The 26,168-nt window shown below is 49.8% G+C and overlaps 1 protein-coding gene across 2 annotated transcripts in view; it reads left to right on the top strand.

The window, feature by feature from the left end:
• Positions 1-26,168, top strand: part of NF2 (NF2, moesin-ezrin-radixin like (MERLIN) tumor suppressor) — a 635,344-nt gene that overhangs the window by 101,447 nt on the left and 507,729 nt on the right. For both annotated transcript variants that reach the window (XM_085636353.1, XM_085636354.1), the window contains exons 5-6: positions 10,241-10,309; positions 25,225-25,307. In XM_085636353.1, coding sequence (XP_085492479.1) covers positions 10,241-10,309; positions 25,225-25,307 — 152 coding nt within the window. The remainder of the gene's footprint in view (positions 1-10,240; positions 10,310-25,224; positions 25,308-26,168) is intronic.

Here is a 26,168-nt window from a genome sequence, read left to right as displayed (position 1 = left end):
TCAGCAAGGGGCAAGGGTCAGGTGAGTACCAAAACTGCACCACCAGCGGCACAGGGGCATCCGGGTGCGGAAGTCAAAACCGGAGTTCTGGCCAATGCATTTCGGTAGAGACCGGGTGTGCTCAAAGCCACACTGCTTGCAGGTAAGTAAATTGGTTACAGGGGCCAAGGTTTGGGGGTTATGTTAAGCACAGGGGGGCCACAAAGCAGCACCAAACATACACCACCAGTGGCATAGGGGCAGCCTGGTGCATGGTGCAAATTCAGCATCGGTTGCCCAGTGCTTTTCAATAAAGATTCTGCTTTTGACAAACAGGTTGCAGGAGGGAGACCAGCAACAGCAGAGGTAAGTAGAGGTTTAGGGTGTCTTGGCAGCTCTGTCGCATCAGCCACCAAAGCGCAGGGGCTTCAGGTGCAGGGGTTCCTTTAGACGTCAGAGTCTTCTTACTGGAGCCGGTCGTGGTCAGGGGGAGCCTCTGGATTCAGGCTGCAGGCGTCATCGTGGAGTCCAGGAGGGGTCAGCCAACGCTGAACTTGAGGTCAGGATCTCTGGGGAACCTGTTCTGAGTTGGCGGACACGGGCCATAGGCGTCGGGTGCAGAGTGGGTAGGACTTGCGGAGCCGCAGGGAACCAGAGTCCTTTGTGTAGGATTCTTGGGGACAGAACCGCTGTCCTCAGGAGTTCTGATCTTTTTTAAAGTTCGGGCAGTCTTGCTGAGGTTTCTGGAAGTCACTGGCTGCAGGACAGGTGTCGTCTTTTTGCAGGGTTTTAGAAGCTGGAGACAGGCCGGTAAGGCTGGGGCCAAGTCAGTCGTCTTCAGGCTTCGCTCGACGGCATCTTCTTCGTCTTTCTTCTTAGATCGCTGGTAACTAACTTTTGGGTCTGGAGGAGTCACCTAAATGCTAAATTTAGGGGGTGTTTTAGAGGTGTAGTAGGTAGGGCCAATGGGCACTTTACCTGGGGTGACTACACCCACTATTATGCTACCCTCCTGTCGGAGGTTGCATAGACCTAGCCCTGATTAGGAGTCCCCTCATCTTCAAGATTGAGGGGACTGAAAAGTGCGCTTATCTTCGCCTCCTCCACCTGAGGGGTAGAGTTGACAAAGGTGGGCACATCTCTGTCAAGAATTCCTGTCATGCGAGGGGAGGAAAACGGTAACCAGCGAAAACGGACTACATCTCCCAGGATGCTTAGCGGTTGAGAGGTTATGTAAACAGGAGAGCTGTTACATAACTCAAGGAAAACACGCCCTTATGTAAACAGGAGAGCTGTTACATAACTCAAGGAAAACACGCCCTTATGTAAACAGGAGAGCTGTTACATAACTCAAGGAAAACACGCCCTTATGTAAACAGGAGAGCTGTTACATAACTCAAGGAAAACACGCCCTTATGTAAACAGGAGAGCTGTTACATAACTCAAGGAAAACACGCCCTATAAAGGGAGGAACCGGGAGGTACAACGCTGTCAGATATTGTGTTTACACCGACGTACCTGCTTAGTGAAGAAGCAGTGTTCCGGAGTGGTGCTCCAGTAAGGCAAGAACGGAGGTAGGTCGAGTCGTTACTCCCTGGGCCGTGTCTTGCCCCATCGTCACCTGTGAAGGACCCGGAAGCTCTACCGGATAACCATTGAGCTTCGCTTTTTGACTCGGCTGAGTCAAAGCGCAGTGGCGCTTTTGCTGGTTGGAGTCGTAACTCCCAGCCCGACCAGAGATACAGGGACTGCCAGCTGTAACGCACACCAGGAGGTGTTTGCCGCGTTACAGACTCGGAAGTCCACAGGATCGATCGAGCGGCTGCTCTCGGTTCAGTCTTCGTTGCTTGTGATTGGGGTATCGGTGACTCATCACCAGGAGGTGACACCACGTCCCGGTGCAGTCTGAGGAAGAGGTTGAGCGGCTGCTCCCATCAGGTAGAGACCCCGGCTGGGTGTTTCCCTGACTCCTCGATTCTCCCCAACACTCTTCGTGCCCCTCACAGCCTACCGATTGGCATTGTCGGCCATTTCATTTCTGCCCTCTGTTGGCATACGCCGGGATCGGCGTATATGCAGAGGACGGTTAGGACCATCCGTGCTGTGGGCTGGTAACGTACTTAGCCTGGAGGATTCCAGTGACTATAACCTTTGTTTATTCCTTGTATTATTTTTGCCTTCATTAAAATAACTAAACCTTCACAAGTGGTTGCGTTCTCATTATCGTGTCTGTTAAACGATCCTGAGACGTTCAGGGCGTTACAAAATATCCGACCTTAATAACACTAACTGTCTCCCGGTCGATAACAGACATGGCAACACTTGATGATGTGCTGGCTGCTTTAGCGACCGTGCAAATTGAATTGGCTGCCTCCAGGCAAGAAACAGCCGATGTAAAAGCCAGACTGGATGCTATCCAATTGGACCCGCTCACGCCCAGCACCTCCCTCACGAACCAGACCCCTGCGGTAGTAGTGGAAATGCCGGTAGCCGTCCCCTTGGCAACACCAGAGAGGTACAGTGGGGATCCTAACACAGTGCAGGTATTCCTCACACAAGTGGCGCTACATTTATCGTGCAAACCAAGGGCGTTCCCCACGAGTCAGGCTCGTGTGGCTTTCCTTATATCCTATTTGGCTGGAAACGCGGCACAATGGGCCGTACCTCTGGTGAGCAGGGACGACCCCATCTTATGTGATTGGGGTGCTTTTCGCGAGGAATTCCTGAAAGTCTTCGACAGAAGGGCTGACTCGTACACGGCGGACCGTGAAATGCTTGAGTTGAGACAGGGATCCAACGACCTGGTGCAGTATCTCAACGCGTTCCGAAGGCTGGTTGCGGAAACCACGTGGCCTGTTGCTAAACAGACGGCGCTCTTCCATCACGGGCTGTGCGATGAGCTCAAGGACGCCGTGGCTCATATTGACCCACAACCCAAGACATGTGAGGGCCTTATCAACCTGGTATTACGGCTGGAACATAGGCTATGTGAAAGAAAGGGGGATCATGGGAGAAAAGGAAAATCCCTTCCATCCTATGTGACAGTGGGAAGTCCTGAAACTTCCACCGCATCCAAGGGAGAACCCATGGACATCGGCGCAATACGAGCGAGCCTCACAGCCACGGAGAAAGAGTCACGCCGTAAACAAGGATTGTGCCTATATTGTGGCAAAAAAGGCCACTACGTACGTGAATGCCCTGCCAAACCGAAGACGTCACGTTATCGGGCCAACCGGTCGGTAACAGCCGTGGTGGACATACCGGCGGAAAACTAGAGGACTCCCAGACCAAAGAAGGGGCATCTCGGAGTCACTCATCCATCCCTTCACTTTCCAACTCGGTCACTAAGGGACAACGACAACTGTTTCTCACGGTGCACGTGGAGTGCATGACCAGTGGATACCCGTTGTGGCCATGGTGGATTCAGGGGCCACTGGCATGTTTATGGACCACAACGAGGCATGCAGGCTAGGGCTAGTGCTTCTTCCCAAAGCTGTACCCGAAGACGTCTATGCTGTAGACGGAAGGCGATTGGTGACGGGGCCCATCGGGCAGCACACGGGGGTCCTTCCGATGAGATGTGGGAGGAACCATTTGGAACAAATCGATTTTAACATCATCCGAGCGCCCCAATATGGCGTCATATTGGGATTGCCGTGGCTACAGAAACACAACCCCTCTGTGGATTGGCCAACACATCGCATCGAACTGACGTCACCGTATTGCATCCTGCATTGTGGAATAAGAACGGAATCCCTTGACGCAGATGAGAGCGGGAGTCAGACGGTGGCTACAGCGGCAGAAAAAGATGTGGCTCTCCCCCAGGCTTATCACAGTTTTGAGGATGTATTTGATGAGGTGAAGGCGGAAGTGCTACCACCACATAGACAGTTTGACTGCCAGATCGACCTGGTGCCAGGGGCCAGCGTTCCCAGCGGCAGGCTGTATGCCCTGACGGAGCCTGAAAACGTGCATCTCCGGGGGTACCTGGATAAACTCCTCAAGCTAGGATTCATCCGCCCGTCCAAGTCTCCGGCCGCCTCGCCACTCTTCTTCATCCCGAAGGCTAATGGGGAGCTGAGAGCCTGTGTGGACTTTAGGGCATTGAATGCGATAACCGTAAAGAATCGGTACCCCTTGCCTCTCATCAATGTACTTCTGGAACAGGTCAAGAAAGCTCGTATCTACACCAAGTTGGATTTGAAAGGGGCATACCATCTGGTGCGCATGAGGGACGGAGACGAGTGGAAGACCGCCTTTAAGACCAGGTTCGGCCTTTTTGAGTACCTCGTCATGCCGTTCGGTCTGTGCAACGCCCCGGCAGCCTTTCAGTACTTTTTGAATGAGGTATTCAGAGAGGAGTTGGATATCTACGTGGTCGTATATATCGACGACATCCTCATCTATTCGTCCAGTGTGGAGGAGCACGTACACCACGTCAAAGCTGTGCTCCAAAAGCTGAGGGAAAACATGCTGTTTTGTAAACTCAGCAAGTGTGACTTCCACGTCACATCCGTGGAATTCCTCGGAGTGATGCTGAGTCCAGAGGGACAGGAGATGGCAGAACGAAAGATCAAGGCGGTGAAAGAATGGCCGGTGCCCCAAAGCGTGAAGGACGTCCAAAGTTTCATTGGCTTCGCCAACTTTTACAGGCGGTTTATAGATGGATTTTCAGGATTGGTGGCCCCAATCACACAGCTACTGAGGAAGTCCAAGGAGTTTGTCTGGTCCCCTGAAGCGAACAAAGCCTTTGAGGCCCTGAAAAGCGCCTTTGGTAAGGCGCCGGTGTTGGCTCACCCCGATCCGGATCTCCCCTACGTGGTGGAAGCGGACGCATCGGATGTGGCGCTGGGGGCTATCTTGTCCCAACGCAACCACGACACAGGGGTGCTTCATCCCGTTGCGTACATGTCCCGCAAACTCAACGACGCCGAACGCAACTACCATATTGCGGAGAAGGAGCTTCTCGCAATCAAGGACGCCTTCACCGAATGGAGGCATTGGTTGATGGGGGCAAGACATGTGGTATCGGTGTACACGGACCATCGGAACCTACAGTTCATGACGGCCACAAGACACCTTTCTCCCAGACAGCTGCGGTGGATGATCTTCTTTGCGGGGTTCAACTTCCGCATCACATATCGGCCGGGGACGGAAAACCGGAAGGCGGACGCCCTGTCCCGTCAATCTGCAGTTAAGGAACCATTGCCTGCGACCGAGCATTCCATCATTTACCCGAGGATGGTATTGGGGGTTATCCAACCGGATACTTTCCTGAGGGGAATAAAGAGAGGGATCAGGTCATTCGCATGGCGGAGGTGGCTCCTCAGTCACAGAGAATGGCAGCTGAAGGACGGGATACCCCTGAAGGGCAGGTGCCTATTGATACCCACGCCTAGGCTAAGGAAACAAGCATTCATCTGGTGCCATGACTCTCCATGCGCAGGTCATTTGGGCTTTGAAAAAACAGTGGCTAGCATGGGACGGCATTTCTGGTGGCCAACCATGAGAGTGGATGTCAGGAGGTGGGGACAGGAGTGTCCTACGTGTGCTACCATGAAGGCCGACCATGGCCGAACCCAAGGGCTCTTACATCCACTTCCGACCCCGGATAGACCATGGGATAGCATATCACTGGACTTCGTGGTGGGCCTACCGGTAGACCAGGGGATGACGGCAATACTGGTGGTGGTGGATTACTTGACGAAAATGGGGCACTTCATCCCCTGCAAGAGAGTCCCTACGGCCGGGGAATTGGCGTCACTACTCCTAAAGAATGTGGTACGACTGCATGGATTACCTGGGGTGATCGTGTCGGACCGGGGGTCGCAGTTTACTGCGCAATTCTGGAAGACTTGGTGCACTGCGCTGCATGTTAAGACCGCCCTGTCCACCAGCTACCACCCTCAAACGGACGGCCAAACCGAGCGCCTGAACCAAACGCTCAAACAGTATCTGCGATGTTTTGTGGACCAGGGCAGGGAAGAATGGGTGGACTTGCTATGGGTTGCAGAGATAGCCTATAACAACGCCACTCACAGCTCCACACAGTCATCTCCGTTCTATAGCAACTATGGCCAACATCCCAGGTTCTTGCCATTTCTACATCCGTTCAGAGAGGACAGGATTCCCGCCACAGCGGACAGGGTGGCACACATAAATGACACGTTGATGCGCTCAAGGGCTGTCCTAATAGAGGCCAAGAGAAGATACAAGGCTGCGGCAGACAGGAAGAGAAGGCCCGGGCCACTGTACCGCACTGGAGACTACGTCTGGATATCCACAAGAAACATGAGGTTTCAAAGAACAGTGTGTTCCATCCCAAGTACATGGGCCCCTATCGAATTACCAAGTGTATGGGTCCCGTGAACGTGAAGGTGTGCTTGCCCCAGTCATTGCGGATACACCCTGTCTTTCATGTATCATTGCTCAAACCAGCACCCTCCAAGCCGTCTGGGACACCAAGGCCGGTATGCGTGGAGTCGGAGGTGGAGTATGAAGTGTCGGGCATACGGGCGTCCAAATGGCGCAGGGGGAAGCTGTGGTACCTGGTTGCGTGGAAAGGCTATGGCCCGGAGGAGCAGTCATGGGAACCGGCTGAAGGGGTTCATGCTCCGCGCTTGGTCTCCTTGTTCCATCGGCGTTTTCCTGCCAGCGCTGGACCCGTGGGGAGCCGCTGAGAGGGAGGATGTACTGTCAAGAATTCCTGTCATGCGAGGGGAGGAAAACGGTAACCAGCGAAAACGGACTACATCTCCCAGGATGCTTAGCGGTTGAGAGGTTATGTAAACAGGAGAGCTGTTACATAACTCAAGGAAAACACGCCCTTATGTAAACAGGAGAGCTGTTACATAACTCAAGGAAAACACGCCCTTATGTAAACAGGAGAGCTGTTACATAACTCAAGGAAAAACACGCCCTATAAAGGGAGGAAGCGGGAGGTACAACGCTGTCGGATATTGTGTTTACACCGACGTACCTGCTTAGTGAAGAGCAGTGTTCCGGAGTGGTGCTCCAGTAAGGCAAGAACGGAGGTAGGTCGAGTCGTTACTCCCTGGGCCGTGTCTTGCCCCATCGTCACCTGTGAAGGACCCGGAAGCTCTACCGGATAACCATTGAGCTTCGCTTTTTGACTCGGCTGAGTCAAAGCGCAGTGGCGCTTTTTGCTGGTTGGAGTCGTAACTCCCAGCCCGACCAGAGGTACAGGGACTGCCAGCTGTAACGCACACCAGGAGGTGTTTGCCGCGTTACAGACTCGGAAGTCCACGGGATCGATCGAGCGGCTGCTCTCGGTTCAGTCTTCTTTGCTTGTGATTGGGGTATCGGTGACGCATCACCAGGAGGTGACTCCGCGTCCCGGTGCAGTCTGAGGAAGAGGTTGAGCGGCTGCTCCCTTCAGGTAGAGACCCCGGCTGGGTGTTTCCCTAACTCCTCGATTCTCCCCAACACTCTTCGTGCCCCTCACAGCCTACCGATTGGCATTGTCGGCCATTTCATTTCTGCCCTCTGTTGGCATACGCCGGGATCGGCGTATATGCAGAGGACGGTTAGGACCATCCGTGCTGTGGGCTGGTAACGTACTTAGCCTGGAGGATTCCAGTGACTATAACCTTTGTTTATTCCTTGTATTATTTTTGCCTTCATTAAAATAACTAAACCTTCACAAGTGGTTGCGTTCTCATTATCGTGTCTGTTAAACGATCCTGAGACGTTCAGGGCGTTACAATCTCCTAGTCTTCCTGACGGTTTTCCCACCCAAAGTGGGGTTGCAAACCGGGGGCTGCCATCTGCTGCTGGCATCAGAGGCTGGGGGTCGCATTACAAAGGCTGCCGGCCTTTGAAGCTTCCCCTTCAAGCATTGGCCCATCTGGGGGAGGAGGTGTGACACCTCTGCCCAGAATGTGCCTTGGCTCTCCACCCATGGGTCCAGAAACATGTCTGTGTGTGGGAGGCTGCCTAAAGCCAGTTAGTGCTCACAGCAAGGTCAGTACGTCTTCAAGGGGCACCACTGATTGGCCGTCTGTGTACATGTTACAATAAATCCCACTGGCATCAGTGTGGGTTTATTGCGAGGAGTAGTTTGGTACCAAACACTCCTGTGTTCAGTGAAGCCATCATGTTGCTGTAGAACACTAGTTGTCCAGTTTCCAGCCCATGCACTCTCTATGACTTCACTGGCACTTACAATATTAAGGAATATACCCCAATATTGTAGGGGCATATCTGTTCCTGCAGATATGACCATACATGGGATATAGTGCACCCTGCCTTAGGGCCGGTAAGGCCTGCTAGAGGGGTGACTTACTTATATCTTAGGCAGTGCTAGCTGGCATGGCACACAGGTAGTGTGCCATGTTGACTTTGTCATTTTGTCTGCACCAGGCCCGGCATCCTGCAGTGGTAGTCTGCATGGCCTAGGTGAGGGGCCCCTAGGGGACCATCTTCAGTCCCATGCCCTTGTTACCCAGGTACCTTTTACTGGTGACTTTACAGGGGGTCTGAAGGGCCAATTGTGGAATAGTATTTAGGGAAAAAACACTGGCACAGGGGACCTGATTGGCAGGGACCCTATGCACTACAATCGAAACCACATCAATGTCCAGGCAAAAAATGGGGGGCTAACCATGTCAAAAGAGGCACTTTCTCACGGATATGATTAGAATGCCGTCATTTATTAGAACCCAGTTATGAGTCACAATATGTTTTCTGCTGTTTGCAGTACTCGGTCAGCCTGTGCCACTCTGACCTTCCTGGGTTTCGATTTCTAATGCTGCTTACATGCACCCTCTCCAGTGCCCCTTTTTCCTCTTTTCATTTCTGTCCTCGGTTTCTCTTTCATTTCATGTCACATTTCCCCCTTTTTCTTCACCTGCATGTCAAATGTACTATTTCTGCTTCCTACCACCATCCTTGCTGACTCTCCGCGTTGTTTCCTCTTTTTTTATCCAGTTCTCAAACACACACAACCTATCTATCCTAACTCCCCTTTGCATATCTTGTCATTCCTGTCCACATTATTTGTTAACTTTCTGTTCTCCTCTCCCTTCCCTGTGTATTTGATTTCTCAAGCAATTAATCAGTTAGCAATCGCCTTATTTCTCTTTCCACAGAAGCCCCTTCTTCTCTCTACGTGCCGGACTTTGTCTGCCTCAGCTCATACTTGTACACATACCTCATACAAGTTCCTTCCCAAGTCTGCCTCCATGGTTCTACATGTGTGTGAATGTATTCTGCTAGACAACTGCAAAGTAGATTTGGCCTAAATATCTCCTTTAGGTATTATCTGCTTTCGATGTATTGTGTTCAAGAACTCCTTTCTGCGAAGCAGCCCTGTGATTTAGTATCTGTATTCATTGCAAATGCCATGTAATGGCACTGCATCCTGGCTGAAGAGGGGTGAAACCCTGAAACCGGTCCTAGGATGCTTGGTTCCAGTCCAGGAAGGACCTGGCTTGGCAGTTCGGGCTGGACTGTTCCCATGAGGCACAGGGTCAAGACTGATTTGCATATGGCTGGGTTCAAACTGGAATGGTATGGTGAGCAAAAAAACGATGGATTTAGGCCCAGATCTCTGTACTGGGGTGAATGTATGACATTGTTCTGCATTCTGTCCATCAATTGTTGTTTTTGCAATTGTCACCCAGAGCGGGACGGGTATGCTCAGACGTCAGTCCCGTGCTCTCCATGCCACTGGAATCAAGCTATCCTGGCTGAAGAGGGGTGAAACCCCGAAACCGGTCCTAGGATACATGGTTCCAGTCCAGGGAGGACCGGGCTTGGCAGTTCGGGCTGGACTGTTCCCATGAGGCACAGGGTCAAGACTGATTTGCATATGGCTGGGTTCAAACTGGAATGGCATGGTGAGCAAAAAAACGATGGATTTAGGCCCAGATCTCTGTACTGGGGTGAATGTATGACATTCTTCTGCATTCTGTCCATCAATTGTTGTTTTTGCAAATGGCACTGCATTTTTACATCATTTAGGAATCTACCCATGATTGTTGAGCCAGAGAGGTGTCATAATTTTGCCTGTAACCCCGGTCTTCCCTTCCTGTGATATTCCCTCTTCTTCTACTTCCAAAATATCAGTCACTGTTTTGAGATGTATCAATGTAGATGCAGAATGAGCCTGAACCTTTACTGTGTGGCGCGTTGCATTTGAAACTGCAAGAGATGCAAACATTTCCTGTTTATAATAATAATCTTTTTTTCTTCCTCATCCATACCCTCCTGACTCACCACTTTGCTATTTTTCTTCCAGTTTGGAGATTATGATGCAAATGTACACAAACCTGGTTTCTTGGCACAGGAAGAGCTTCTTCCGAAAAGGGTAAGCTTTTGGTCTTTAGTGGGCAACTGAGCAGGTTAAGTACACAACAATTAAATATATGGAATGCAGTCTATTGAGGCAACAAATATTTTGTTATGTTACTGCCAACATTAGTAGAATTGCAGATGCTGACTCAAGGAGAGAGCATGGCAGCAGGGTGGTGCCTTGTTTGATCATTTGAAAAAGAGGGGATGTTTTAAGTGCGAAGAGGACCCAGTAATGGTACAGGCTGTGAAAGAGGTGTTGGCAATTGAAAGCAGTAGGATTGTGAGCCCTATTGGTGACATTAGCAGCGTTGAGTCCCAGATGACATAAATATTGAAAGCGGACCTTTAGGCCTGTAGCAGATTCTGGTAAAATAGCTGGGCCTCCTGGTATGTAAAGAATTCTGGATGTGGGTCCAATTAGCTTGTTGAATCATAACTTGGTGCTTAAAAGTTGCATAGAAAATTAATCACCCACCCCGATAAATATTATGTTGCCCATGCTAGTATCCTGTTTTGCCTTTTTTCTTCTTCTGACATTGATTCTCGATCTTAAGTCTGGCATGGTAAGATAATTTTCAGCTTTGCAGGCCTCTGAAAATGTTCTTACAGTCTAACCTTTTTTACCACCAGTTCTGTAAACCATAGTTTTGCAGCGGGAATCTTTCTGGATTTACTATGCTGTGCATTATTCCGCCATCTAGTGGTTGGGTCCGGAGTTGTAGTATTTCTTCTCTTTTTTTTTTTTCTTTCGTGGCTCAGGTGGGCGTTGACATACCACCATTTGGTGTCCTTCGTGACGTTGACGCGCTTCCTCCGGAAGCTCCCACCTTTGGTCGCCATCTTCAAATTCTTTTTTCCGCCATTGGGTCTGGATCAACAGGAAGGAGCTCCAAGAACTTTGGAGAGAAAAATCGACGAAAGATTGGAATATATCACCGGGGAAGACACCGGAGACCAAGTAAGAAGAAACTCGACTACAGTTCAGAGAACTTCGAAGAATTCAACGTTTTTCGAAGGAGAATGCGCATACAGGGGGCTCCCTGGGCGCGGTGATGGACAAGACTCCATTCAAATTCTGCGCAAACTGCCACCACAAGTACGCGCAAAAGGACCAACACCCGGTTTGCAATCTCTGCTTGCCGCTCGACCATCGTAGCGAGGACTGCAACGCCTGTGCAGCGTTCACCCCGAAGACTCTCAGAGACAGAGAAGAGCAAACTACAACATGCAGGGGCAGGGGACGCCCCCTTCGCTACGAGAGTTGGGACTCTCCAGCGAAGAGGAAGACCGCATAGCAGAAGGACCAGAAGACGTCGTGGTCGTCGAGGTCGAAAAGAAAACATCGAAGGAGGTAAGAGTCGTCGAACCCTAAACTCTCCACTGATACTCGCAAAGGCGAGCCAAAGTCCTCGAAAGGAGCAGGGCCGTCGCAGCACTCGACGTCGACTACTGCATCCAGGGACAAACAGACAGTCGGATCCTCTGAGAAGGACCCCCAGATGGCGAAATCCCAAGACAAGGGAAAGGCGCCGAAGAGCAGCCACGAAAAAGAGGCTTCGACGTCGAAAGGTGAAGGCCCGAGACAGGTTTCGACTTCGACAACCGCGAAGAGGAAGGTCGAGGCCATCGAAGCCGATCACGCGGCAGAGATTGAGAAGAAAAGAAAGAGCCTCGATGCCGAAATGGCTAACATCTTGCAACGCAAGAAAGACTTCGACGAAAAGCTAAAATTCTACAGCATACTGTCGAAGACTACGCCCGAAACAGAAAAGGGCGTTGAGAAATTCGAAGCGTCGAACACACCTGAACCTGGAGAGGAACAGGAAGAGGACCTGTACTACGGGACAGGCGAAGGGGAAGAAGATGAGACTTACTAAGAGTCGACTTCTTCGGAGGCTCACGACTTGCCGTGGGAAGATCTTGACGCTGAATCACCAGAAGAGGGCGTAGATTCATATCCGTCGAGGCCTTTGTAGATCCCTATGTCGTCCGGTGGCAATCAAGTCATCAAAAGGGCGGCTGAGACGTATGGAGTGCATTTAGAGAAGGAGAAACCCCAGTCTTTGTTCCTCTTGGAGACCTTGCTACCTTCACAGACTAAAAGCCAGATACTGCCCATGCTCCCAAGTGTGTTGGACCAGGGGAAGGAGGCATTCAAAGAGCCTGCCATGTGTAGAGCTGTGACTCCACGAGCAGAGAAAAAATATAAACATTCTTTGAAGGACCCCATGTACATCAGAGGGTCAAGCCGACTCCATAATTACATCCACAGCTTGGAAAAGAGCAAGTATACCCACAAACTCTGGCCCTCCACCAGACAAAGAAAGCAAGAGGATGGACATGATGGGTAGGAAGATGGAAAGGAGTGCAGCCATACAATGGCGCATCGCCAACTCCAATGCGCTCATCAACAGACACGCATACCAGCACTGGGAAGAAGTGGGAGAACTCCTCATGCACTTACCAGAACAATACCAGAGAAGAGCAAGCCATCTGTTAGAAGAGGGGAAGAACATGGCTAATACATGTTTAAAGTCAGCCCTGGACGCAGCAGAGACATCGAGCAGGCAGATGATGCTGGGGATCACTGAAAGGAGACATGCCTGGTTAAGAATTTCAGGGTTCAAGAATGAGGTCCAAAACAACATCCTCAACACACCCTTCAACGGGGAACAACTGTTTGGAGCACCAGTGGATGAAAAGTTGAACCAGTTGAAGAAAGATAACGAAACAGCTAGATCTATGGGGGCGCTGCAGTTCCGAGGTATGAGAAGAGGAACACCTTCCAGGAGACCAACAGGCAGAGGAAATCATCAGCCTGGGGCAACACACCAAACCACCCAGCAAAGTTATCAAGGGGGCAACCAGGGACAGCAGCAGGGACAGCAGCAGCAAAAGTGGCAGTACCAGCCCCGAGGACAATCCTTTCGAGGGCGCGGCCGAGGAAGGGGTAACTGCCAGAGGAGAAGTCAGCCTCCCACAGGAAAGTGACTCACCAGCAGAAACAACGCACTCCTGGATGAGACCTCAGGAAGTGCAGAAAGAGACAAGACAAAAACCAGCAAAAAATCAAAAACTTAAACAGCTCCTCCAACACACATCACTGGTAGGAGTCAGATTAAGACACTTCCTCCAGGAGTGGAGGAAAATAACATCAGACAAATTGATATTAAACCTCATACAATATGGGTACTGTATAGACCTGGAAAGGCCACCGCAAAACAGAAGGCCAAAGGTCAGAGTGCGCACAACAAAAGAGCTGACACACTTGAGGGAGGAAGCAAGAGAACTGCTAAAGAAAAGAGCCATAGAAATGGTGCCACAAAAACAAAGGAACAAAGAGGTATACTCAACCTACTTCCTCATACCAAAGGTAGACGGAACATTACGTCCAATTCTAGACCTCAGATTCCTAAACAGGTTCATAAAGACTCAAAAGTTCAAGATGACCTCCATCCAAGAGGTCGTACCTCAACTACAAAGAGGAGACTACATGGCAACTATAGACTTAAAGGACACCTACTTGCACATCCCCATCAACAGCAAACACAAACACCTCCTCTGGTTTACAATAGGCACAAATCACTACCAGTTCACAGTGCTAGCTTTCGGACTAAAATCAGCACCGAGAGTCTTCACAAAATGTCTGGCGGCAGTAGCAGCACACTTAAGGAGGAAGGGGATACATGTATACCAATACCTCGACGACTGGCTGGTAAAGCAAGCTCATACCACAGGTGCAGGGAGCACATAGAGATAGTGATACAGACGCTGGCCCAACTGGGGTTTTCGATCCATTGGGAGAAGACGTCAATAGAACCAGAACTGAAGAGGTTCTTGGGAGCAGAAATCAACACCATACAATGCACGGTGATTCCATGTGCAAAGAGGACTCTGGCTATATGCAAGGAGACGCGTCTTTACCGCAAGGGGCAAGCTCTGACAGTGAGGACTGTGAGCAAACTGATGGGGATGATGGCATCATGCATACATTTGGTACCAAATATTCGCCTACACATGAGGCAATTCCAAGAATGGATCCAGCAGCAATGGTCACAAGCGACACGGAGTTGGGAGAATCTAGTGGTTGTCACACAAACAGTACAGTAAGACATAGCGTGGTGGAACCAGAAGAACTTAGCCCAGGGGAGATCATTCACACAACCAACTCCAACTGTAACCATTACAACAGACGCCTCCCAGAAGGGGTGGGGAGCGCACACAAACAACCTCAAAGTAAGGGGGTTGTGGGGACATCGGGATGCAATAAAGCACATCAACTGCCTAGAACTCAAGACCGTGTTCCTAGCCTTAAAGGCCTTTCAGAAACTGCTGTACGAGAACAGAGTACTGATACAAACAGACAACACAACTACCATGTTCTACATCAACAAGCAAGGAGGGACACTCTCCCGGCTAGCGCAGGAAATATCGAGATGGGCAATCCCCAGGAAAAAAATAGACATGTTAGCAATGCATCTACAAGGGAAGGACAATGTAGAGGCAGACTGTCAGACTGGCTCAGCAGACAGACGTCAGCATCCCACGAATGGGAGATCAACCTACAGGAAATCCAGAAGTTATTCCACAAATGGGGGACTCCACAAATAGACCTCTTTGCAACACACCAAAATGCAAAAGGCCCGGGCGTGGTCTCGCGGCGAGACAATATGGCCGCTGCCTAGCGTCTCTCCGAGGCCCCCTTTCCCCCACGTCTATCCGACTCATACATCCGATCTTCCTGGTGCCCGAAATAGAAACCGGAGCTGAAGCGGAGCTCGTGGCTGCAACTCCGGTAAAAATCGGCCGACCGAGATTGAAGAGAGGCGTGCCGGCGCCGGCGGCCTTCAGCCCTTGAAAGCCGGGACCTCGATTAGTGGACTGGCCGATTTGAGCATCGAGTGGGCGGGCGGCCCCTCCCCCCTCTGGCCCAGGGAAGCGGAGAACATCGGAAGTGGAGCGTGCCTTTACCCTCCACCTCTACAACTGCTGAGAACCTTCTGCCCAGTGCCTTAACCTTGCACCGGACACCTGCACACTGCCTTGGGGGTGCCGGGGCTGGGCCCCCTCCGCGGAGCTGGTACCCTGGGTGGCCCTCGTATTGTGGAGCTGCACAGCGGAGAGGTGAGCGGAGCTTGCGCTTGCTGAGGGGCGCCCCCGCCTGACTTAAGTGGCAGCTGTGAGGAGACTTTCTCTGTGTCGCCCGGGGGGGCGAGCGGAGTCTTGCAGTGGCCGAGCCTGCCGAGGGTCGATCCCTGGAATGTGGCGATCTCCACCGGACTGCTCCGGGGGAGGAGGTAGTGCCGCCTTGCTGGGGGCGCGCTTGGAGACCCCTGTGCCATTTTGCGCGGTCCTGGGATTCCCCTTGGCACAAAGTATAGCGGAGTGTCGCCCCGAGCCGGGCTGAGGAGGGCCAAGGGGTGGGTTGGATGGAACGGACTGCCGGTTGGGATGTCGGATGCCAACTTCCCCTCCAGCTGCTGACGCTGTCGACTGGTGGTGCCTTGCGATGTGTGCCCCCATCCCTCTCCTCCCCCTTTGCTCGGAGGTTACATCGACTCTACACATCGGAGGGGGCAAACGCTAGATTCCTGAGGGGGCCTTTGCAGCACTTATAGACCGCAGTAATCGGTGCATGGGTTGTGGCCTATGCTCTAATAACCACCAGCCTGCTTGAGTGCTCCTTCCGATTTGGCACTTGCCTGCTGACTCTCGTTGGTGAGTGGGTGGGGGGGGTGGGGTCTCTGGCGCCCCGTTCGGGGCATAGACTGGGTTGCTTTCCCGGGAAACAAGAACAGTCTCGCCATGTCCAATGTAAAGGGCACCCGCACGTCCCAGCAGAGTAGACTTGACCGCTATACCTGCCCGAAGGCGGACATGGCCGAACGAAAGGGTGCAAGCGATAGGCCACAGGGCGGTGCTGAGCAGGAACCTACTGAACCCACAATGAAGGATCTAATGGCAGCTATTATCGGGGTGCGCACATCTATCGACACCCTCTCCTCGGAAGTAACATTGATCAGGGCTGACCTAACAAAGTATAGAGAAAAGGTCAAACAGTTGGAGACTACCACAGCCAGCCTTGTGGAGGACACCTCGCAACTTCAATTGGACATGGGAGAGCTACAAAAATTCCGAAGGGTGACGGAGGACAAGCTGGACGACTATGAGGGGCGCCTGAGACGCCATAACATCTGCGTTCTTGGCGTGCCGGAGAAATCGGAGGGTCCTGCTGTCGATCTATTCATCGAAGGCCTTATCACTACAAAGCTGCAGCCAAAGGGCCTATCTAAGCTTTTTGTTATTGAGAGGGCCCATAGGGTACCTGGGGGTCGGCCGAAGCCGGGGGCCCCCCCTCGTCCGATATTGGCCCGGCTGCTCAACTATAGAGATAGGGACACAATCCTACAAGCAGCAAGGGTCGCTCCCCCGATCCGCCTAGAAAATGCGGAGATCACCTTTTTCCCCGACTTCACCCGGGCAGTACAGATGAGACGACGCTACTTCCTGGATGTCAAGCGCAGATTGAGAGAAAGGAGTCTCAAATACGCCATGCTCTTCCCAGCGCGCCTGAGAGTTGAGTTTGAGGGGAGGACCCGCTTCTTTGACTTGCCGGAGATAGCGTCTGACTGGCTGGACGGCCTCCCGGCTCCGCCTGAAAAGACCTCCACCGACCATTAAGTTGATCAGCGGACTCTTGTAGATGGGCCGTGGGTGGCAATGACTGGCCTGCTTTTCTTTGTTTAAGGAGCACACGCAGCCGAGGTTGGACTCGGGCTTGAGCCGTAATCTAAGCCGACAAATTGGGTGTTTGCTTTCTCGATGGCCAGTGTAGCCATCATATACTGCACCAGTAATTTGTAACAGTGGGAAAGGGGGCTACAGGGCTTTAAGGCCTCCCCCCGCATTTTTCTTCTTTTCAGTAGAATAGTTGGGCGACAGGCACTCTGCATTTAATTTTTCATGGGCAGTTCTAAGCCCAGAGTGCAGGGAAGCAGGGTGGGGGGTTGTTGGGTGGGATTGTTGTTTATTTGTTTGTTGATCCCTTTGCATCATCTCGACAATGCAATGCATACACATAAACTAGCTAGTGGGGGAACTGTTTATTCACCAATGGGAGTACAGTGTAACAAGGAGATTAAAATTTTAAGTTGGAATGTTAACGGCTTGGGGGACAAGATCAAGAGAAGTGTTGTACTACAATACATTAAGAGACTGTGTAGTGGGTTCGGGGTGACAGAAACGATGCACAAGGAGGATCTGTATTTTTGTAATCGATTTATTGCCGGGTGTTTACAGTTTTTCTCGGGCTAGGAGTAGATGGAGCTCTGCAGTGTTCAGGGAATGTAGACTCGCTGTATGGCTCCCCGCCTCGTCGATCAGGTCTGGTCTCTCTTCCCCGGTATTGTCCCAAAAGGAAAAGAAAAGTACGTATTAGGCGTTTTTGCCCAGCAACCAGAAGCCGGGAGTGAAGGACACCGTGCAGCGAAGTTCTAGGAGGTGTCTAAGTGCTCAGGGGGGTGGGGTTTGGTAAAGGGGGTGATGACGGGTGTCTGATACTATCTGTGACTTATTTACAAGGCTTTTCCCTTCCCCACCCAGCCTGCGACTCTCCCCCGTACCTGCTCCAGCCACGCTCTTCCCCTGGGAACGTGGCAGGGCGCCTTTGCGGGATCGTTTGCCTCCTGGCTTGTCGTTCTCAGCTCCCGTAGGCTCTTCGGTGTCTGCTCTCGGCTCCGCCGCTTTCTTCTCTCGACTCTCCTTCCGCCACTCCAACACGCTCTCCTCCGATGTTCCGTACTCCTCCTCGCTCACCGCCACTCTTCTCCTCCACTCCAACTCGCACTCCAACTCCGGGGAAACGCCGTCCACTGACTTCCCGTTCCTGTTCTCCTTTGAAGTCCCGCTACAGGAAACGTCATCCAGGGGAGGAGTCGCGTCCCAAGGGATTCCCTTCTTAAAGGCACCCGGTACCATTTCTTGACTCCAGTCTCGCTGAGGGTAGGAAGTCCATTCTTTCGGTCGCTCGGGTTCCTCGCCAGCCTGTGTAAGAACACAAAGGGGTATAGAGGGGTCTTGGGTCCAATATGGCCAAACATGTGAGTCCATCTCAGTCATGTCCCTAGCCCCGTCACAGACTGTCACCGGACATTGTGTTGCTTCAGGAAACCCACCTCATAGGCAACACGTGCAAAGCAATGCACAGATTGGGTTACTCAATGGTAGCACACACGGGCTTCACCTTTTGCTCCAGGGGCATAGGCATTATGCAAAAAAAGTCATTTCCTTTCTCGCTCACCTACGCAGACGATCGGGGCAGATATGTCGGAGTTATGGGCTCTTGGGAGCGTCGAACTGTTACCTTTATGTCAGTATATGCACCCCCGGGGCTACTGATCTCAGCGCTGTTCTGTTAACTCTGCCTGAGGGGCAATTGATGCTTGGAGGCGATTTCAATTCCATATTATCAGGGACATTAGACAGGCTTCCCCCTCGCACAACCTCTCGCGCAGCACATACCTTCTCAGTTTTCCTAGAGGCGATGGGGCTGATAGATAGTTGGAGAGCGTGCAACCGAGACAAGATCCAATACACCTTTCATTCAGGAGCACATAATAGCCTATCCCGTCTTGACTACACAATAGTTCCGGCTCCACAAATCAGACATTCACGAATTACGTCACCTGGCCAGAGGCATTTCCGATCATTCCCCTCTGTGGGTCCACATAGTACTAGACCACACGCAGGTGGGATGAATTGCCCCAATACATCCCTGGTACCTCAAGCACCCCAAAATCAGAAAAGACCTCAATAAAGCCATGGACAATTACTTTCTTGAGAACGAACACACAGTTGAGTCCCCCCAAATATTATGGGAAGCGTTCAAAACGGTAATCCGAGGGCAGGCCCTTTCCCTGATTGCGGGCTCCAAGAAGGATAGAATGAAAGACATCTCCAACATAGAACAGGAGATTTATCGCCTGGAGCAGGAGATCGGCTTACACACACACCGGAAGCCCTTCACCTCCTCCGGCTGCGGCAGGAGGAGTACCGGGCATTGGTCACTGACCGAGCCAAACAAATGGGACAAGAAAGGTTGGGCCGCATATACGACTGGGGTGACAAGGCTGGCAAATTGCTCGCCTGGCTGGACATGAAAGAGAAAGCCAATAGGCTCGTGCCAGAACTTGCGGGCGCTGATGGGTCCCCTGTAACTGACCCTCAAGACATAGCTAACCACTTTGCAGCTCACTTCCAAGCGGTGTATGGATCGGTGGCACCTTACCCTGAGAATGATTTTTCGGATCTTATCAAAGATACTTCTCTTCCTACACTGTCTGAATCAGACCAAACGTTTATTGACAGTGCCCTCTCTGCGGATGAAACAGCGACAGCTATAAGAGCGTTGCGTCCGGGAAAAGCCCTAGGCCCAAACGGCATTCCTATTGAACTTTACAAAATCCGGCCGGATAAATTGGGCCCCTACCTTAAATCCATGTTTGAAGATAGCCTTAAACAGGGGTCATTGCCGTATGATCAGAGAATTGCTACCATTGTAACAATCCACAAAGAAGGGAAACCCAGGACGGAATGCTCTTCCTATCGCCCTATATCGTTACTAAACGTGGAACCCAAGATCCTAGCTAAAGTGCTTGCTATGAGGCTGATTAAGGTGATAGGTGATCTAGTCCACCCAGACCAATCAGGATTTATGCCTAAAAGAAACACTGCTCTTAATCAGCGCAGACTGCACGGAGTCTTGGGTAGAGTACCGACGATACGCGAGGATGCCGTTCTAGTTTCCCTAGATGCCACAATGGCCTTTGATACGCTGGAGTGGCCGTATCTTTTTGCAGTACTTAATAAACTCGGGTTTGGACCCAATTTCTGCCGATGGGTGCAACTGCTATATAGCGCACCGATGGCTCAGATAGTTGTGAACAATAGGAAGTCAGAACCTGTTCGCTCTGGCCCTTGAGCCTCTGGCGGCGTGGATACGTAAAGATGTACAGATCCTTGGCCTACGGTGGTCAGCGGACTGGGAGGACCGTATATCTTTATACGCGGACGATATTCTCCTGTATCTCGCGTCCCCGAAGAGATCATTAGTCGTAGTCTTTGACATACTGCATATCTTTGGCAGGTACTCTGGTTTTCGCGTCAACTGGCAAAAATCGCATCTCTATGTCCTATGGGGGAACCCCCCTCCACTACCCCACACCTGCCCGATATCTGTAGTCTCAGAAGGCTTTAAATACCTAGGAATATTTGTCTCTCTTGATTCCTCAGTCCGATATGCCCGTAACCTGCTCCCCCCAATGCAGAGGCTGAAAAGCGACTTACTAAACTGGAGGTCGCTCCCGCTCTCGCTTCTGGGCAAAGCTGCGCTATTTAAAATGATGTCGCTGCCCCGTTTCCTGTGCGCACTGCAGAATTCAATAGACCCTGTCCCAGATTCATATTTTAAAGATCTAGAGGGGCTCCTACGAGACCTACTTTGGGGAGGACGACCACGTATTGCTCTTAAAAAGCTTACACTCAGTTGGTATGATGGTGGAATTGGCCTACCAGATATTAGGAAATATTATTGGGCCGCGCATCTTACAGCTATAAATCATTGCAAATATGGGCGCCCTGATAACCCGGGGTTTCTTATGGATCGATGGCTTTTATTTAATGGTACCTTCTCCCGGGCGCTATACTCAACGCCTAGTAAATTCCCACTCACCGGCCCCACGGACCACACAGTCAAAATATGGCATTGTGCACATAGGTCACTCGGCTGGCACAACAAGCTGACTCTTGCAACGCCTCTATGGGACTCACAGAAACTGGGATATATATGGGAAACTCAAAAGGGTTTGACAGATGGGACCTAATAAGCATCTCCCAAGTCAAGGACCTTTGGTGCGCCGAGGGTGTGAAGTCCTTTCACACTCTCCAAACTCAGTTTGCTCTTGCGGATTCTGAGCACTACAGATACTTACAAATCAAACACTTGCTGCAAGCGGCATTCCCTGCAGGCGCTACACCACTAGATGCCTCTCCACTGGAGGATAGGCTGTTGGATGGCTACCTACCTGACAGAGCCATTTCGCTGACATATCGAAAACTCATTAATAATATGGAAAACCCCCTGTCGAAACTACGAGACAAATGGACCGAGGATGGAATAGAGTTGGATGACGAAGCATGGCCTCTCCCAGAACGGTTGCTATCCCAGCGCGACTTAGACTGGTGCAACTAAAGATCCTCCATCGAATTTACATGACCGGGCCCCAGATGGTACACATGGGTGGAGTGACAGATGGCTCTTGTAGGAGGGGTTGCACACAACTGGGTACATTTATGCATATATTATGGCACTGTGAGCAGATTAGCGAATATTGGCGTAATATACATATAATCATGAGTGAAGTGTTGGGGTAGAAATCAAGCCAGAAGCGCCCAGGTGTCTCCTTAATATCTGGGAACCTACCGACCTAAACGCTTATGCTGAGAAATAGGTCACACTTGGTTGCATGATCGCTAAGAGAAATATTGCACAACTCTGGGGAGCTCTGAAGCCTCCCTCGATCACTGATCGGGAGCGGGACCTTGATTGGAGTATGTTAAGAGAAAAATCAGTTTATGTGGCCCGTGGCTGCCCCCGAAAATGGTCCAGGATGTGGGCACCCTGGAATGCATACCGGGGCAACATATGTACCCCTCCTTGTGATGTAGAAGATGTTGACCCCCCATCCCCGTGAATTCCAATAATTTATACTGATATATTCGTACTTATCTTGATTGCACTGTGACCCAAATATTGATGATGTGCATATTTGCATGTATGTCGAGATTGTTTAATAAAAAGATTTATTAAAAAAAAAAAATGCAAAAGGCCAAAACTTCGCATCCAGAGTACCGTGCAAACAAGTCCCTGGGGAATGCGCTATGGATAAGCTGGTCAGGGACATTTGCATAAGCTTTTCCACTAATACCACTACTACACAGAGTGCTGAACAAGTGCAGGTTCAGCAGCATGACGCTCATCCTGATAGCACCCCAATGGGCCAGGCAAACATGGTTCTCACAAATCATGGAGATGTCACAAACGCACGCACACAGGTTCCCCGCCAGGAAGGACCTGCTAACAATTCAAAACGGAAGAGTACTACACCCAGAACCAGAAAGCCTCAGCCTAGCTGCATGGCTCCTGAGGACCTAGAGTTCGCACACCTCAAATTACCGGCAAGTACAATCGCGGTACTCAGAGAGGCAAGAAGACCGACCACAAGAAAGTGCTACGTAGCAAAGTGGAAGAGATTCACCGAATGGTGCATTATAGAAAATCTGCAAACAAAGATTACTAAGGCATCAACAGTACTAAGATACTTGACGCATCTACTGCAAAATAAACTAGGCTACACGTCCCTAAGGGTCCACCTAGCGGCAATTGTGTCTTACACAAGAGGAGAAACAGTGAAAAGTTTCTTCACATCACAGGTGGTAAAGAGATTCCTAGAAGGTGCAAAAAGGATCGCTCCTCCAGGCAGAATGCCAGCACCAGCATGGAACCTCAATGTAGTGCTCACACAACTGATGAAAGCACCATTTGAGCCTATTCACAAAGCTACACTGCATATGCTCACACTAAAGACAGCCTTCCTAGTGGCTATCCCATCACTACAAAGAGTAAGTGAATTGCAAGCGTTAACGCTCCAAGAACCCTACCTACAAATATAGGATTGTCATGAGAACGGACCCGCATTTCATGCCAAAGGTGGTGTCTAAGTTCCACATCAACCAGACAGTTCAAATACCAAGTTTTTTCCAAAAACCGTCCACGAGCACAGAAAGAGCCTTACACACACTGGACGCCAGGAGGGCAGTGATGCACTATATAGAAAGGACAAAAGAGTGCAGAAAAACAAAGCAATTCTATGTATCCTTCGCCAGCAGTTTTTTGGGACGACCTGTTACCAAAAATACCATTGCACGATGGATTGCACAAACCATTTTGCTCTGCCACAAACAGGCAGCTCAGCCATTACAAGGAGCAGTTCATGCTCACTCAACAAGGAAGAAAGGAGCAACAATTGCATTTCTAGCAAACACACCTATCCATGACATTTGCCAAGCGATGGTCTTCAGTGCATACGTTCACTAAGCACTACTGTGTGGATATCCAAATGAACAAAGAAGCGCAAGTGGGACAGAAGGTCTTGCAACACATTTTCAGTAACCAATGCTCATCTTCCACCCAACCACCACTATGAGGAGAAACCGCTACAAAGTCGATGCAAAGCATAGTGAATCCAGAAAGATTCACGCTGCAAAACGTATAGTTTCTTACCTGTCGGTGTAGTTTTGCAGCTTGAAGACTTTCTGGATTCACTAGCGAACCCACCCTCCTCCGCCAGAAAGATGAGACAGGAGGATAAAGGGGGGTAGAAGGTGAAAAGACTTTACAAGGATTAAATAAGAAAACAAAGAAAGAAAAAATAATCCGAAGATTGCGACCAAAGGTGGGAGCTTCCGGAGGAAGCGCGTCGATGTCACGGACACCAAATGGTGGTATGTCAACGCCCACCTGGGCCACGAAAAAAAAAAGAGAAGAAATACAATTCCGGACCCAACCATTAGATAGCGGAATAATGCACAGCATAGTGAATCCAGAAAGTCTAAAAGCTGCAAAACTACACCGACAGGTAAGAAACTAAACGTTAATAATAGGCAACTAAATCTCTTTGCGTTAATAAGGTGTTAAGCATGTATTCATCTAAGAGTATGTATTTCAGTTTGCTATTCGAAACAACACATATATATCAGATGTTGGTTAGGTACCAGTTTCTCTAAATGTTCATACCATCAAACCTTTCACTCGCAAAAGCAAAGAGAAATTCTCAGCACACTCAGTATACTGTTTTCTTTGACTTGTTTAAGGAAACTTAATGTTTACAGGTTTTTTATCTTCACTTTGGTGCTCACCTTTCTTTATTGGAGCAAAGCAACCTGTGCTTTTCCCTATTTCAATCTTTGCTTGAATTTTCCCATAGCCTGTCTGTCAGCTGGCTATTGGATGGTTGGAGCTATATTTAATCCGATGGCTTTTGACAGGCTGCAAACTGACTAAAAACCACTTGACGTCAAAATATGACTATGCAAAGCTATAGAAGCATGGCAACTTCCAACCTATGAAGTCAAGCAGCAAGCAGAATTGGTGACAATGCTTGTAATACCGTGCTTCAAGGGAGTGTTTGTAGCATGGGTGATATCAACATGCGATTTAACCCCATGGTTGTCATCAGATGAAGTCCTTCTGTTTACGACAAAAAACAGCTGAGTCATAGCCATGTCTGGACAGAAACCTGTTTGATGATTGGTGTCATAACCAAAATCTGCCAAAGTGTTGTCTGTTACAGAGCAAGGCAGTATTGGGTTCAGATGTATTCAAAAGCTTTGTTTGGTAGTAAATTCAACAGTCCATGAAAGGCATTAGTTTTCAGATATTGAAGCTCTTCTCTGACAGTTACACTATTCACAGTGGTTTGGAATGTCCTTTAAAGGCCAGACAGCATCGATTTAGACAGTTTAAATTTAAAACCAAGGCATTTTTTTTTTTACATCAAGCATCTCACCATTTGAGAGATGTTGGGACTTGCTATTTGCAGCGAAACATTAGCATTTTGTGGAATATCTTCGAGGTGAATTTATTTATAACTTTAACAATTAGTCATCGGTTCTAGCTCATTGTATGTGCTAGTTTCAAAGTCGCAATATATTGGCCTGATCTTTACTTTAAAGAAAGACAAACCATAGCAAACGTTAGCATTTAAATAGTGGAAATCTGACTCGACCATCCAAAACAACCTTGGAGTCATACCGTTACTTTCTGTTCTGTTCTTTGTACAACTGATAGTGCGCATGTTGTTTCTTTGGCAGGTAATAAATCTGTACCAGATGACTCCAGAAATGTGGGAAGAGAGGATAACGGCCTGGTATGCTGAGCATCGAGGAAGAGCCAGGTAAGTCACTTTGTGGGTGAAACCTAAACTGTGGAGACCTTTGCATGCAAGCCACACGGCATAAGCAGACATTATTAAACACAGATTTGTAGACCCATTTTCATCATTTTAGTTCATCTGATAGCACAAATATTCAGTCTTTCCATGATCTGGTCTCAAAATTGTCTGCTCATTTCCGTTGGACCTCCCCAACTGGTTGGGATCCCTCCTGCATGCATGCAAGTACGCATACTGCCCTTTATCAAGATCCAGTTCTTTAAGAACATAGAGCCACTCTTTCCTTTGTGTTGGAGTACTTGTTCTTTCTTTGGTTCTTCTTTGTCTTTTGCTAGTGCCCTGTCTTGGGCTGAGAGTGTGTATGTATGTATATATATATATATATATATATCTATCACGAAATTATAGATTTGTTCAATTGTCCTTATTCTGTGTCTGTGTACCTGTATGTAAATATGTGGTTTGAACCAACAACCAGCGTGTGAACAAGATTGCTCTGACAGTCAAAACGCGTTACTGGGAATAAATCTTCGAGTCAGCAAACTTTCCCCTGAGTGTGCACTTACTTGGTTCTGTACATTACAATTATGGTCATGTCATCAAGCTCGCGTGTGGCGAGCGAAACTCGTCATGGCAGGCACTATGCCTGAATAAATCTGTTGCTTACCTTTGAATAAACTACACTGCTTTCTTCAAAACATTGAAGTTGTTTGAAGTCTTCTTGCGAGATTACTGAGGTCCGTGCATGGTTGCTCTGCCAAGGATCGGCAGACAGTAAGTTGGAGCGCGAACATATATTATTTGCTCCTTCCGCCCTCATACGCCCGTGGATAATTGTGTGCTGTGCCGGCGGAGCAATTGAGT

The sequence above is a fragment of the Triturus cristatus genome, chromosome 11, assembly GCF_964204655.1.
Source record: "Triturus cristatus chromosome 11, aTriCri1.1, whole genome shotgun sequence".
NCBI lineage: Eukaryota > Metazoa > Chordata > Amphibia > Caudata > Salamandridae > Triturus > Triturus cristatus.
The sequence above is the reverse complement of the archived record's forward strand: the minus strand, read 5'-3'. Positions and strand labels throughout refer to the sequence as shown.